General features: G+C 47.9%; 1 protein-coding gene across 1 annotated transcript in view; it reads left to right on the forward strand.

The window, feature by feature from the left end:
* Positions 1-13,538, forward strand: part of MN1 (MN1 proto-oncogene, transcriptional regulator) — a gene marked incomplete at its 5' end in the record, with an annotated part of 36,866 nt that extends 23,328 nt beyond the window's left edge. Inside the window, one exon of the mRNA XM_082007674.1 lies at positions 12,655-13,538. Coding sequence (XP_081863800.1) covers positions 12,655-12,839 — 185 coding nt within the window. The 3' untranslated portion in view covers positions 12,840-13,538. The remainder of the gene's footprint in view (positions 1-12,654) is intronic.
* Between the last annotated feature and the right edge of the window lie 404 nt (positions 13,539-13,942).

A 13,942-nucleotide genomic window follows, 5' to 3' on the forward strand; every position in this document is an offset into this window, starting at 1 on the left:
GCGCTGCCGGCGCTGCCGTGCTTCGGCGCCATTCAGCCGCCTGCCCTCTCCCTGCTGGTCCCGTGCCCTGGCCAGGGGCAGCTGGTGCTTCTGGGCGCCCGCTCCCCAAGGGCCGTAGGGCAGAGCCCACACAACTGCCAGCATAGCAGGTGAGCTAATTGTCTACCATTTTTTCGTTTTCCAGGGATATTGAAATTGTTGGGGGCCATAAATCACGTGAGCGTATGGCTAGAAAGGGGACGGGGCCCATATTTCAGCTTTGGGTTTGAAGATGAGACTGTCCATCCTGTATTGTGCTGGCCCATTTTGTTGATTTACTGGCCTGTGAAACTTTAGAGTTAATTTTTCGTTGAGGCCATGGAAGTCTGTCTACCCGTGACTTTCCTGCTTGAGCAGCTGTTTGCTCCTGATTCGTTGCTATTCTGAGAATTTCGTGAAGTCTCTCCACAGTGATGTGACAATTGGAAGAAAAAGATGAGCTTATATTTTTCTCATCCTAATAGTGGCACTTACAGGCGTACTGAAGAAAGCCAGGTTTCTTTGTGTGTTTTTTTTTTTAAGGTGAATTTCCCTTGCTGCCATTCTTCCTTCACATGGTTGCGTATTTCTTCTATCTGATGACTTTTTTGGTTTTCCTTCAGATAGATTTAATTTTAAAACATGCTGTTCAAACAAGCCCTGGTCCTCCATCAGGTTTATGACCCCCAGCTGAATCACCACACCTTTCTGCTGCTGTATGGGATGTTTCTGAATGCAGCAAATTCATTATACAGCAACAACATTTCCATCTCTTTTTGTAGCCAAAATAAAATTTTGGGCATACCAGAATCTGGGATTTTTCTATAGTAGAAAAGACCTGGCAAGAATTTACCCAGCAAGTTCATTTTGGGTTGATAGCATCAGATATCGGTCTGACTTGCAAACACTTAAATGCTTGTCAGCAGAGATTTTGACCTTTCTTTAACAAACTCAGGCTTCCTGACAATTCGGCTTTTTTCAGTTACTTTTCTTAGACTCTTTAGAATTTGTCAGTGAATTACTGGGAATTTACAAACTGTGATTTGAAAACCATTGTTTTTGGAGTGTCACTCCTCTGCCTTCTGTGTTCTTCATCCCAGAGCGGGCTGAGGAGTGGCCATCTGAACCACGTCTCTGTGGGTGCTCTAGTGAGACCCAGCTTTGTTCTGGGGTCTCTGCTCTTGTTTTTCTCTGTGCGTGGTGAAATTGTTTGAGCTCCTTTTGATTTCAGAGATGCTGTTTCCCAAGGTCCCCTCATATCAGCTGCTACTTTCCAGACAACAAACTGCAGCTGGAGGTATCCTGAAGAGGAATGGGATGTATTTCAAGGTAACGCTATAAATAAATGAGATAAAAGAGCTAAAGATCCTGGATGCTGCTTCTTCTTGCTTACTGTTGGCCTTTGGTAAACTCCAGTTGTATTTCCACGAATATCCTTGAACTCGTGTGGTCTAACCCAGAGCATTAATGTACATGATCACCGTTTCTTGGTGTGCAGGAGCCTCAGATGTGAGGCCCCTGGGAGAGATTGACTTTGCCTGTGGCAGTTTTGTATTACAGTCTCTCATAATTGTGAGTTATAGGTCGGGCAGAGGCACCTCCAGGAGCCGCGGGCAGAGCTGGGGAGGAGATGGGAGGGACTGAGGGGTGGGCAGCCGTAGGACCCTTGGTCCCCTGGCCCTGGCAGCCAAGCTGGGTGCAGATCTGGCCTTGGGATATGGCTCCTCCTGATTTCTCTGTGAACAAGGCGACTAAACATATAAAAGTCTTTGGCCAGCTGTATCCAAGCCTTCGCCTCACAGGAGACTGGTAATATTTCAGAAGCAAATTCCCTTTTTTACACTTGGCTAACAAGTACTCGTTTAATTTGCATCCTGAAACGAAGCGACCACAAACAAAGTTCTTTGAAGGGAATCTTCTTCTTTCATTCTGTTTTCACTTCATTTAAGGAAAACAGAGATTTCCATGTATAATATGCAGGGCTTAAATATCCTACTTATTGTTGTCATTTCTGGTTTTTTTTCACAGCAATTATGTAAAAGCTCTTGCACAAATCTGACGAGAGAAAGCTGGAATTTACATGTTTCCTCCTCTGTTGCGCTCTGTGCATAATCACCATCTATTCATTGCCTTTACAAACTCCATTAATACGCCCACTTCCCTTGCCAGTGTGAGTGGGCATTTTCATGCTATTTTTGGAGGCCTTCTTTGTGCATTGAAACTTGCATTAGGCTGAAGGTGATACTGGCACTTTTGACCTCTGTGTCCTCATGAGCTACAGCCAAAACTTACTAAAATGATACAATGGGTTGTAGAGAGTATTGACGGGTAAAGTAAATACTGCTTTTCTGCGTACCATCTCCTGGCGAAGAGTCAAGCCGGTGGTGATGGCACAGTGGCAGAGCAAAACTCAAGCCATTTTTCAGTACTTAACATGCATTAGAAGTTCCCGTTATGATGGGAAAAAACCAACTCGGGGATCGATAAAACCCGATAGCCCGGGACACGGTCTGAAGGCAGTTTGACACTGTCGGAGGCCGACAATGAGCTCTCGGTAGCATGGACCAGTGGTGGCCACTTGTGTGGTGCCCACCAGAGAGTGCAAGTCTGTGAAATGATCCTACGCGGGGAAATGGTGGGCATTAGTCACCGTTAATTGGCTTAGCTCCTTGTTAAATGTCAAGGTGGCAGTTTAATGCAGAACATGTAAGTAGAGTCTTTTTTCAATTTTGGCCTGTCCTGAAATAATACTAGACAGTGTCCAGGAATTGGTTTTAGTGAAATGACGGTGTATTGAACAATTTCATATGACTTCTGTGCAGGCAGAAAATTCCACTTTGGATTTTATGAAAAACCTTTTATTTGCTCACGCATTCTGGCTGTCGAGAGATAGATTTCACATGGGCTGGAGTTGTGCATAAAGCTGTCATGTGATAATTTGCGTACATATGAAATAAATATGAAAGTTTTAGGTGCAAAAACCAGCATTTCCTTACTCATCACGGATGTGTGGGTTGTTACGCTCAGTGAAAATAGGCTCAAAGCATTTAGTTAGTGCAAGTGAGTGATGTACGCCAACAGCAGAGAAAACATGGGATCAGTCAGCCAATATTCACTCCTACCGTGGATTTCTCTTTTCCATGTTGTGTGCTGGATGCAGAGGTGGGGACATGGCTGAGGCAGCTGCAGCCCTTTGGACGTAGGGTTAGAAGAAGCCGTTAGCAGCCGCCTTCCCAGTGCTAGGTCTGAGCATAGATTTGATGGAGCTGGCGGGCAGCATTTAGGCAGTTAACTCCTTTTTGAGATGAGCAGAAGTGCTCGGGGTTTTACGGGGCGAGAAGGACAGGCCTCGGAAAATAACTCAAAGCTCCCAGGGGATTCACTGGTCTTGGATGGCAGCGTATGAATGTCAGGAGCATTGAGTCAGCTGTGCTGGGATGGGTTGCAGTTGCCAGACTCCTGTGTGTTATCTCCTGGAATCGTCGAGAAATGGCTTGACTGTTGGTGGCAGTTGGTTTGGTTTGAATTTTAAAGCCAGTTTTCCTCACTTGGGCAGGGTCGTAGCTTCTCATACTGTACAGAGCTTAGGAGAGCACGGTGTTCCTGGTGGCACTGGGGAGCCCCACCAGCTGTTCAGAGCCGTGCAGTTGGGTTGGCTTAGCTTAGACCGTGGTTGAAAGTTGGCCGTCAGTAGCTCGACTTTCAGCGGCAGTTACACACAAGCCGTGGTTTGCCTGTGCAGGGCAAGGCAGGACCAGGCTAGCAGAAAGCAGCACTGGCAGCGTGGTAGTTGTGATGGGACCTGGTTTGCAAGAATGGTCTTTTATTATGTGAGAACCAAAACCCTGACATCAGCCTCCTCACAAGGGGGGCAGGCAGAACTCCCCTCTGCGGTTTGCGTATTCTGCCGTAAAGCCAGCCTGAGAGTTAATGTGTTAAACTGAAAAAAGGAACTGGAGGTAGCCCAAAAAGAGGAAGGATATGAGTTAAAAACAGTCCGTTGTCCCTGTGGCCATTTAGCAGGGCACAGGAGCTGGTGCTGTCCCAAGGTATGGAGCTTCTGGTTTCCCCCTCGGACACAGGGCTTATGTTTCTTCTCAGAGAGTCCTAGAGTTGGAAAACAGTTGTTTAACAGTAGCTTCCAGAGAAATAAATAGGTGTAGGCAATTGCATACTTTCCTGTAAAACCATGGACATGTGTTGCTCTCCTGCAGGGCAGTGGGCAGCAAAGTGGGGAACTGTGTGCTCCCCCTTTCGTGTCTTCTCCCAGCAGGGTGAAGGGAACACGTTTTTTAAAACAACAATGTTGTTCTCATCCACACATCATTCATTCTGCATCTTCAAGGTCATGCTACCTGTAAGATGACTGCCACCTTTTCCACTAGTAGGGTTAGCATTTTTCCTACTTAACAGTGTTTTCACCAGTTTCTTCAGACACCAGCATGTGTGTCTGAAGCATGTGGCTAACAGTCTGAGTTTGTCCTCAAGTGATATCCGCCCTGGCTTGCTGCTGGAGCTGTAGGGTAGGACACTGCAGTCTGACTGTAGCCCTACAGCTGTAACAACAAACCCTTAATGCTGCCGTCGGTTTAGGCAGCCTCCCCGTTGTGGCATGTGCATCCTTCCATTGCTCCTGGTGAAAACAGGAGCATGAAAAGAGGTCAAGGGAGAAAAAAGAAAACTACGTATTGGCAGCAAGCACTCTGTGTCTCCTGTTGTCTAAATTCTGTGCAAGCAGCAAGGACCAATGGAGCTCCATGCCAACTCCGAGACCACTGAAAGCAAAATAAACATCTTTGCAGCATGGGCTGATACATGCTTCCTTTAGAGTCACAGGCACCTCCAATTAATCTTGCTGTCTGTGGAGGAAGAGGCGTTGAGGTTCGGAGAGTATTGCCAGACCTGATGGGCTGACGAAGGGGTGGGCACCACTCAGCATTAAGGGTAAATGGGCTGTGTTCCCAGCCCAAGCGAGCAGGGACGGCCTTGCCTTGCCTTGCCTTGCGTTGCCTTGCCTTGCCTTGCCTTCAGGAGAGCGGTGTCTTGTCTATATGCAGCAAAGTCAAATGTCTTGATCCTGGTTTGCGGGATGTATTAGTGGCATGGGACAGTGCTCAGTGCTGTTCCCTCTTTTGTGAGAAAGGCTTTCACAGTGCAGCTCAGCTGGCTGGCTCTCAGCAATGAATTTATGGGCTGACCAAGCCAAATGGCTTCTGGAAACGTTAATAAGCGAGATGTGGCCGATACCCTGGAGTTGGGGTGTCGTACAGTTATGTATATGTACAGTTGCACAGCACTTCTGATCAGCAAAGAGGGGAATCGCCTGGTCCCCGTTTTGGCTGTGCTCATCATTACTGGCCTTTGGCATCAGCTGTTCATCTTAACCATGAGCACTTCTGACCTCCTTTAATGTTGTTTGTATTGGGGAGGGTAGCACCTTTAAGTATCTTATGGGCTTTAAAAATTGCACAGGCTACACAAAATAAATGAAGGAGTAAAATCAGAGTAAGAGGCAGGTTTCAGTATCGGAGCAGCTGGGGCTTTTCATTGCGCGCCAGCAGAGTGCTTGGTGCTGTGCAGAGTCCAAAGCCAGAGACGGCCTTTGCCCAAATAATTTAAAATAGAAGAGACCGATCCAGCCCAAAGCCGGGTACACACTGCCAGAGGTGAAGAAAACTGAAAGTGGTGCAAGTTTATGGAGTAAGCAGGTGGCACATTTGTGTTTATAAACAAATGCAAGACCTGTGCTTGCTTGTACTCCCAGGTCAAGAAAATGCCTTTGTCCCGGATTTTGTCAGTGCTGCGGTGGTGAGGGAGGAGGTGGCTCCTTTGTTTATCAACACAAATGAATTAGTTGTGTATAAAAATACAATTTTAGGAGTAAATTCATCTGTGGAGACTATGTCCAGTGTGTAGGGAAACATGAAATGTTTTCAGACCTTATTTTTCTTGAAAACTGAAAAAGATGATTCTGTAGTGCGTACAAATGCAGAGCTATGTGCCTGAACCAATATGTCAAACTGTCATGTGGGAGATTTGGTGAAAAACATCTTGTCCTAAGGGAATAATTTTAAACACTATATGTAGGTTTGCTGCCTCATAAGAGATCATTACTCAAATCTATTCCCTCTTATGGTAGCTCGGCCTCTGCTTAACGGGCACAGAGTGAACAGAAGCCTATTAACGTATCCTTTACGAGTGTTATCAGATGGTAGAAGGGAAACTGATCTCTGATCAGGGAATATAGTGGTTTTGGCCAAATCCTCTGATTTAGCCTTAACAAGATCAGCAGCAATCCAGGGGCTTCACGCTCGGCTGGCCATCGAGGGTGGCGGTGGCGGTGGGGCCGTGCTGTGCCGGGCGGCCGGACCCTGGGCAGCGCAGGCGGCTGAGGCTTTGTCACAGCCGGTGAAGAAGTGTAAGGGACGAGCCCTGGGGCAAGGAGCCGTTCCAGGGATCTTCACCTCCTGTTTGTCAGTTCAATCTCGCAGGAGCGCTGAAGTGTGGAGTGGAACCCATTCCCAACCAGACCCCTACCAGACTGTGACTCTGCTCTTGCTCCTGCTTGTCACTGCCTCCCGTTCCTTTTGGTGGTGGTGGTTTTGGCAAAAATGAGAGGAATGGCGTGAGCGGCACCTGAAGAGCAGCAGAAGCTCCCGGTGCCTCTGTGTAGCATCCATGGTTGCCTTGACAACACACCATCCCTCCCTCAATTAATCTCCTTTCTCACGAGATGATGCATGTAATGCATTCTAGCGTTGCAGGCGAACTCGTTTTTAATGGGATTAGCTTACCTAAAAATCAGGACACATCTGGGTTTGCATGGTGTTTGGTGGGGTCGTCACAGTTAAGAGGACATGTTTATTTTTACAGAATGCCTATGAAGATGCTACATGAGGGAAGAGGCTTTACATAGCAGCTTAACGTGGCCTAAGGAAAAGGAGGGAGTGGGAAGGACGCTGGAGGGAATGAAAGCATGCATATATGGTGTCTTCAGCAGTGAGGAGAGTCAGGATCTCATCTCATTAGAGATGCACGTGTTTTTCCTGGGTTGATGTGAAAAAGCAGTCTGCGGTGTGTGTATTGAATTTTTTGGCGGAGCAGAACGCCTTTTCCCTGTGTCCCAGCTGCAGGCTACCAGGCTCAGCCTGCTGCATTAGTTACCATGCTGCCATTAGAGCTGTGTAAACAAACAAATGGCAACCTTTTCTTTTCTGAAGGCATGCATGCCTTTGCAAAGTAGAGCAGAAGGGAAGAAGCGGCTTCCGAAGAGTGCCAGGTCAGAGCAGAGGATACCGGGCGCGGGGGAAAGGCTGGGCAAGTCTTTCACGGGCTGTGCTAGTCTGTCTGTTAGCTCGTTTGTCTGGGACTTAACAATTGAAAGGCGTTCATGTGGGTAAAGCCTGTTCAAAAGATTAATATATAGCTTTTACCTAAAAGCAAACTTTTTTTTAAAAAAAAAAAAAGCTTTTTTAGTCTTTTGGGAATGTGAAGCTGTCTGCATATGCACCTGCCCCCGTAAAGGAGAGCAGCCTGGCGTTTTGTCCCAGCTGCTTGATAGAATTCTTACCGCTGCTTTTGTATGTTGTTGTAACTGATGAATGTTAGTAGACTATTCAGAGAATACTTTGAAATATTTACCTAAAACATTTGAACTGCAATGAACAAACTTGCTGGAATATTGGCTGAACACAGGCATGTAAGGACTGTGAAAATGGCCGGACTTAATTCACTTTCATGTTCCAATGAATATTTGCAAATATTTCTTTCCCATAGCCACCCAGCTCTTCCAGATGTCTCTTGGAAGTGCCTGCGCGGAAGCGGAGCTATTAATACTGATCAAACCTCATGTTAACTTTCAGGACATTCAGCGATTATTGCAAGAATTTTCTCTGCTGCCTGTGAGCAATTTTGCACAGTTGGCTGAGATATACAGTGCTCGGTTTTCCTCGTTTTTATCTTCCTCTGAAATACAGAGTATGGGTTGCTACTCTGGACAGGATAATGGTAGGATGGGCCATTATAATCAAGATAAAAGGAAGACATAATTTCCAGTGCTAGGAATTTAAGCTCGATCCGTGCAGTAACTGGCTTTCGGGACCACCACGACTTCACCCGGTTGTGGTGTGTGAGAAGAAGGTGCTGCCGCCGAGGGGCAGGCGCTGGGTGTGCTGGGTGGAGGACCCCACTGCTGTCTCAGGCAGCGTGGTGGCTGTTGCTCTGTGGGTGACTGTCCTCCCTGCCCTAACACCCACCAGTGCAGAAGGGAGTCGCGGAGGCTGCCACGACCAGGACATGCACTAATCACAGCTTTTTGGGGTGAGGATAGCATTTCCAGACTCCTTTTGGTCTTTGGTCACTTTATTGCTTTGAGTTTCATACCTTCCATGTGCGTGCTTACATATGACATTTTATCCCTTATCTCTACTTCAACATTTGCCAAAAAAAGTTACCATCTTCAAGCAGCACACACCATTCTGTGAACCGGGTAGTTTTACTTGCATCTGTCCCAGGTTCTGTTGTGTCACGTCCTTCAGTTTGGAGAGGAAGTCTCCACCCAGACCATGTCGAGGTCTTCGCTGTGGAGGATGGCTCTTATTACGAGGGTATTGCTTTTGCTAACAACACTTACAGCTTTCTTGCAGTAGTTGCTAATAGAGGCAGTTGTGCAGTTTAAACATAATTTGTTTGAAAATTCCTTGCTTTCAGTTAGGTGTCCTTCATGACTGACAGCGATTTATCTGAAACTTGGCAACTGTGAGGCAATGACATGATGACACCATCTTGCATTGCCTGACTAATTTTAACCTGCTGAGTCCCATCAGTCTCTACTAACAATACCCCTCGGGACTGTGTGCGCTGCAGAAGGCGGATGCTGGGGCACTGCTGGTTTGAAGGAGGCAGAGGGACAGTGAGGAAGGCTGGTGAAACAGCTCTGCTGGGAGAGTATTACTGTTTTGGACAAGCATCAGGCAGTATCTCATGCTTAAGAACATAATTTGCATCAGGTGGATCAGCACAACTTCAATTTTTTAATACAAAGGCTTTTTTCAGAAAAGCATCATAGCTTTGTCAAGACAGAAACACTGGGAAAAAAGAAATTCCATGGAATATTTCCCACCAGATTGGCTTTGAGAACATTTCTGCCAATACAAGCCTTATTGCAAGCTCTCGTCCTCTTCTTGTTTTGGGTTCGAATGCATCATTTTCTGTGCTCTTAAAAATAGACCAAGAGAGCTTGAGCTCCCACACAGTGGTGTTGAGTTAGGCATTGTGTGGACAGTGGCAATCAGTATTAACTTTGCAACTTAGGATCAGGTCCTGCTCATCTCGTTTACTTGGGTTTTCCTCAAACCCCGTTCGTCACTGTGGGGAAGGTTTTGCATTGATACCTTCATCAGTAGTTTGCTTATGAATTATATCCACAGCAAACATTTTAGAAATTATTTACTGATTTACAAGTAAATAAGCCTAGTCTTTTATTCTTTAGATGCTTCTGGGATACGCACTTCCTCACTTAGTTGTTGGCTGAGGACCTGACCCTTTCTTCAGGCCATCGGTGGTGTCTGCACGGCCGACGCAGACGTTGCTGCCCGTGCCAGCACGGCGCAGCGCGCTCCGGCTCTGATCCTGGCCGGGCCCAGCCGGGTGCCAGGTCCTGCGCTGGGAAGGCACCACCTCTGCCACTTCTGTGGGTGTCCCCGTGTCCTCGTCCGAGGGGCCGGTCTCCTGGAACCCTGCAGTATATGCTCCTTGCAGAAACACCACTGGGATCCCTGGGCCCCTCGTGACGGCAGTTCAGCAGTGGGACTCTTTCCCCTTTCTCTGCAACAGAGGAAGAAAGCTGCTGTCACAAAGACTAATCTCAAGGCGCTGGCTTTTCCTGTACCGAGACCAGCATGTCCTGTACAGTCAGGGAGACCTAAGAATAAAAAATACTGGGTACTGTGTACATTGTAAGGGACGTGAACAAATACAAATAAGAAAAACGTTTCCCTTTCTCAGTTCTCTGCAATCCCATTTGAGTTTTAAACATTCTATAAATAAAAATTTATTCGGGTATATTTACATTCAGGATAGTAAGTTTAAATTGAACGCTTCATCACGTAGCGTTTATTTAGGGAGTCTTTTTTTTGCCCTGTGATTTTCCTGAAGCGGCACCATAATGTCAGCTTGGGATTCACTGGTCTGCGCTCCCGCAGCTGCTGGCCGCGTGCTGGTGGAGCAGCCCATGCTGTTCTTGACCTGCGCAGAGTCCTGCCAGCACAGACGTGTCCCTCGTGTTAAGGGCTGAGGTGGAAACGCTCCCCCGGGGAGGTAAAACGCTTGTTATGCTTCAGAGGCAGGCGCAGGCTGTGCAGGGGCGGGAGAGTGAGTGTCTGGGGTGTGATGAGACTCGGGGGTAACAGGAAAGAAGAGTAAAAGTTCCAGCGTTGGAGCAAAGGCAGGCTGTGCTAATGCCTGCTGAAACTCTGCCTTTGGGTGTTACACGGCGAACGCTGCTCCGTGCCTCAGCTCTGCTCCTTGGCACTGCTTATTTACCAGAACTGACTAAAAAAACCCAAAGCCAACTACGGAGGACTGTAATCCATTTGGAGTTAGAGAATGTGAGCGTCTTTGACCTGCTGATACTGGATTCTTTCTTTGAGCAGTGAGTGAGGGTATGCTACAGAGGTGCAATGCCAGAGCGCGGCTGTGCTACTCTGAGGTGTGTAACGGAGCTTTGTGTTGATTTTGCACATGGTTGCACTAATGCAGCGCACGGCTGAGCAGGCAGCAGCACTGCTTTGGAGCCGCGTTCCTTCTCACGTCATTTATAGCATCGTGTCCCCAGGTTCTAAATAGTTTCTCTGTATGGTGTTACGATACTGTTTTGAATATGAGCATCTCTGACATCCTATAATCAAGCATTAAAAGCATCTTCCAGTTTAAATCAGGGAGTTCCAGACTAGTTTAAGATTATTTTTTAATATAACTGTGATCATGTTACAAGCTCTTCAGTTCCCGTTTTGTATCTGGCATAGCGGCTGTTTAAGTGAAACCAATACAACTTGCTCCATGAAGTGTGGTAAACCCGCACTGCTCGGCTTGGTGGAACGGCTTTCAGAAAGATGATGTGAAGAAAGGTCTTAAGGAGGTTAAACATTCACAGCCATTTTCTGGCATATTTGGCACGCTCCAGCATTGCCCTCAGCCCTGCGCGATGGGAACTCTCAGGGTCTATCAGAGAAATTACAGTCCCTGCGTTTGCTAGTGCTGCACTGGGTCTGCTCTTGCCGCTTGTGCTCCGGGTGAATGTGAACGAAATGGTGGATAAGAGGAAACGCAGGCTGCCTGTCAAGATGTTGTTGGCTTTTTTGTCTTGCCTTACACCATTCCTCTTTTTACTCACCGTTTTTATCCCACAAAAAGGCCCCCTGGGAGGGGCTCTCTGCGTCGGCTGGGGCATCCTCCCTGGCAGACGCAGCGGCGTTCCTGGGGTGCGTTAGCTCCGAGAGGCTTTCCTGCATGCCGGGGCTGGCAGGCTGGCTCCTCCTGGGGAGAGGGGAGGAAGCCCCAGCCTGCGCCGGCCGCCGGGCTGCCCAGCCCCAGCCAGGGTGAACCACGGCCACTACCTGGCCGTTTCAGAGGGTCTGCGTGGAAGGGGCTGTTGAGGATGTCAGGAGTTACAAGGCAAGGGATGCAGTTTGGTGGGTTTTGTCTTTGGGATTTTTTTTGGTGATTTGACTAAGAGTGGTGGAGAAGACCTAAAGAAGTGATTGCTTTCAGCAAGGAAGAAGGTGATGAAAGAAAGATGTGCCGGGCAGGGAGAGGGCAACGTGCACCAAGACTGATTTTGGAGATGAGAAAAATAAATTTGCAACAGAGAAGATTACTTGAAAGTATTAAGAATGGAAGCAATAATGGAGTGACAGTGGGAAGGAGTCATGAGTGCATGGTAGTGTACTTTGGAAGGAACAATCTTAACTACTCTTCTTACTAACTGTAAAATGCAGAGAAAAAAGGCCCAGGACATCCGTTTAGGATGTTTCAGTTAAACTCTTCAATTTCTGTTGTTAACGGAAACTAATGGTGGCTAAAGATCATACAAAGTCCTAAAACAAAGAAATTGTAAGAAAAATGTTACTGTGGTACTCTATTGAGAGAGATGAACAGGAAGACCTGTGCCTGTAAGAGACCGACGATGGGAATGACCTGGAGGACACGGAGAGTTCGGGGCTGGTGGGGAAGTTTCAGTATCGATTTCAAACAGTGGAGGGTGCGCAGGGAGTGAAGACTCCCAGTTGTGCTGCAGTGCAAGACACTCATGCTCAGTCGTGTATGCGTCCCCAGCGTTCAAACATGCTGCTGGTTTACTTTAAAACAAGTGAACATGAAAGGGAACATTTTTGGTGTTTTTCCGGCGCGGTGAAAAATCGGCTGGAGAAGCTCTCTGCAGGGTGGGAAGAGGGAGCTGTACCAGTGGCGGGGACACCGGGGACGCTGCGGGTGCGGGAGCTTGGGCGCGGGCCGGCGGGGCAGAGGCAGGTGCAGAGGCGCGGGGCCATGCCGGCTCCCTGTGTGCCGCTGGTTGTGCGAGGTGGTGGGGTTGCGTTGCACGGTTCTCCTAACGCTCTCTCTGTGAACCCTTTCCAGCCCACGACCTTCCCCCGAGCAAGACCTCGGCCACGGCGCAGACCGGCAGCCACCTGCAGTGCCTCTCGGTCCACTGCACGGACGACGTGGGTGAGGCGAAGGGCCGGACTGCGGTGCCGACGTGGAGGTCCCTGCACTCGGACATCTCCAACAGATTTGGGACTTTTGTGGCTGCCCTGACTTGAACAAAAGAAATTATTTTTTTTCTCTTTTTAATTTCAAAGGGCCGCTACTGCTAGGTGGACTATTTTTCTAGGTTGGTACCTGCTTAGTGGCATATGGACTGGAAAGGGTTAATTTAAAGTAAACCTCAACTTTTTTTTAATCTTCTGCCACAGTATGTTACCAGTGTTAACCCTTCTGCAGTTAGCACACTTTTGCTTAAGATTTTCCTGCTAGACCACTTTCTCCCATTATTCTGTAACCTTGGCATACATTTATAGATGAGGCCTTTTCCTTTTTCATCTCAGCGTATGTCCAAGTCACGTATGTCATAATAAGACAAAGATCCTCCTCTTCCTCCTCCTCCTTTTCTTCCTCATTTGCTTTGTTTTTCTTTTTTTGTTTTGCTTTGTTCAGTGCTTATTACGATGGTGATCCTGAAGAACAGCAGTTCAGGAATAAACGCCGGTTAAAGTGAAATGGTCATCATTATATTATATATTATATTGACACCCAGCTTTTGCCAGTCACATACAAGTCAAACAGTTAATGCTCTGTTGAATATTCAGGCAACGAGCCTGCCCTTTCCTGAGAAAGTGATGTTCTGTTACTAATAATGTTCAGCCTCGTTTGCTCTCCACTTCCCCTTGCAAGGCGAGGACGCTTGTTCCCGTGTTTACGCTGGTGAAGCCCAGAGACGGAGCTCTGTCATGAATGGGCTGGTTCAGACACAGCCGGGGAAGGTATAGAGCAGTTTTTCTAAGTAAGTCTAACAGGAAGTTTACTTAATAATTAAGAGTTGTTATCTCCTCCACTGAACGCCCAGGCTCCCTCTCTGCTTGCGAGGAGGAGCGGGGGGTGCTCCCCAGCATGGCTGCAGCCTCCTGGTCCCGGTGATGCTCCCACAGTTCCCACCATATCCCTGGGAGAAAAAACCCCCCCAGAGCCACCGCGCGCCTCCTGCGTGCACTGTCCGGCAGCGCGCTGTCCCGGCGCAGGAGCCGGCGCCTGCGGCCGGGCTGGGGCTGGGTCCGTTGCCAGCTGGGGCTGGTGTCCCAAAGCCCTGCCCGGCAGCACTGCCGCACCCTGCCCGTTTTTCGCCCATTTGTAGCTGAAGGAAGACGCT

The sequence above is a fragment of the Phaethon aethereus genome (assembly GCF_964289735.1).
Source record: "Phaethon aethereus genome assembly, chromosome: 17".
In the NCBI taxonomy this organism is placed as follows: Eukaryota; Metazoa; Chordata; class Aves; order Phaethontiformes; family Phaethontidae; genus Phaethon; species Phaethon aethereus.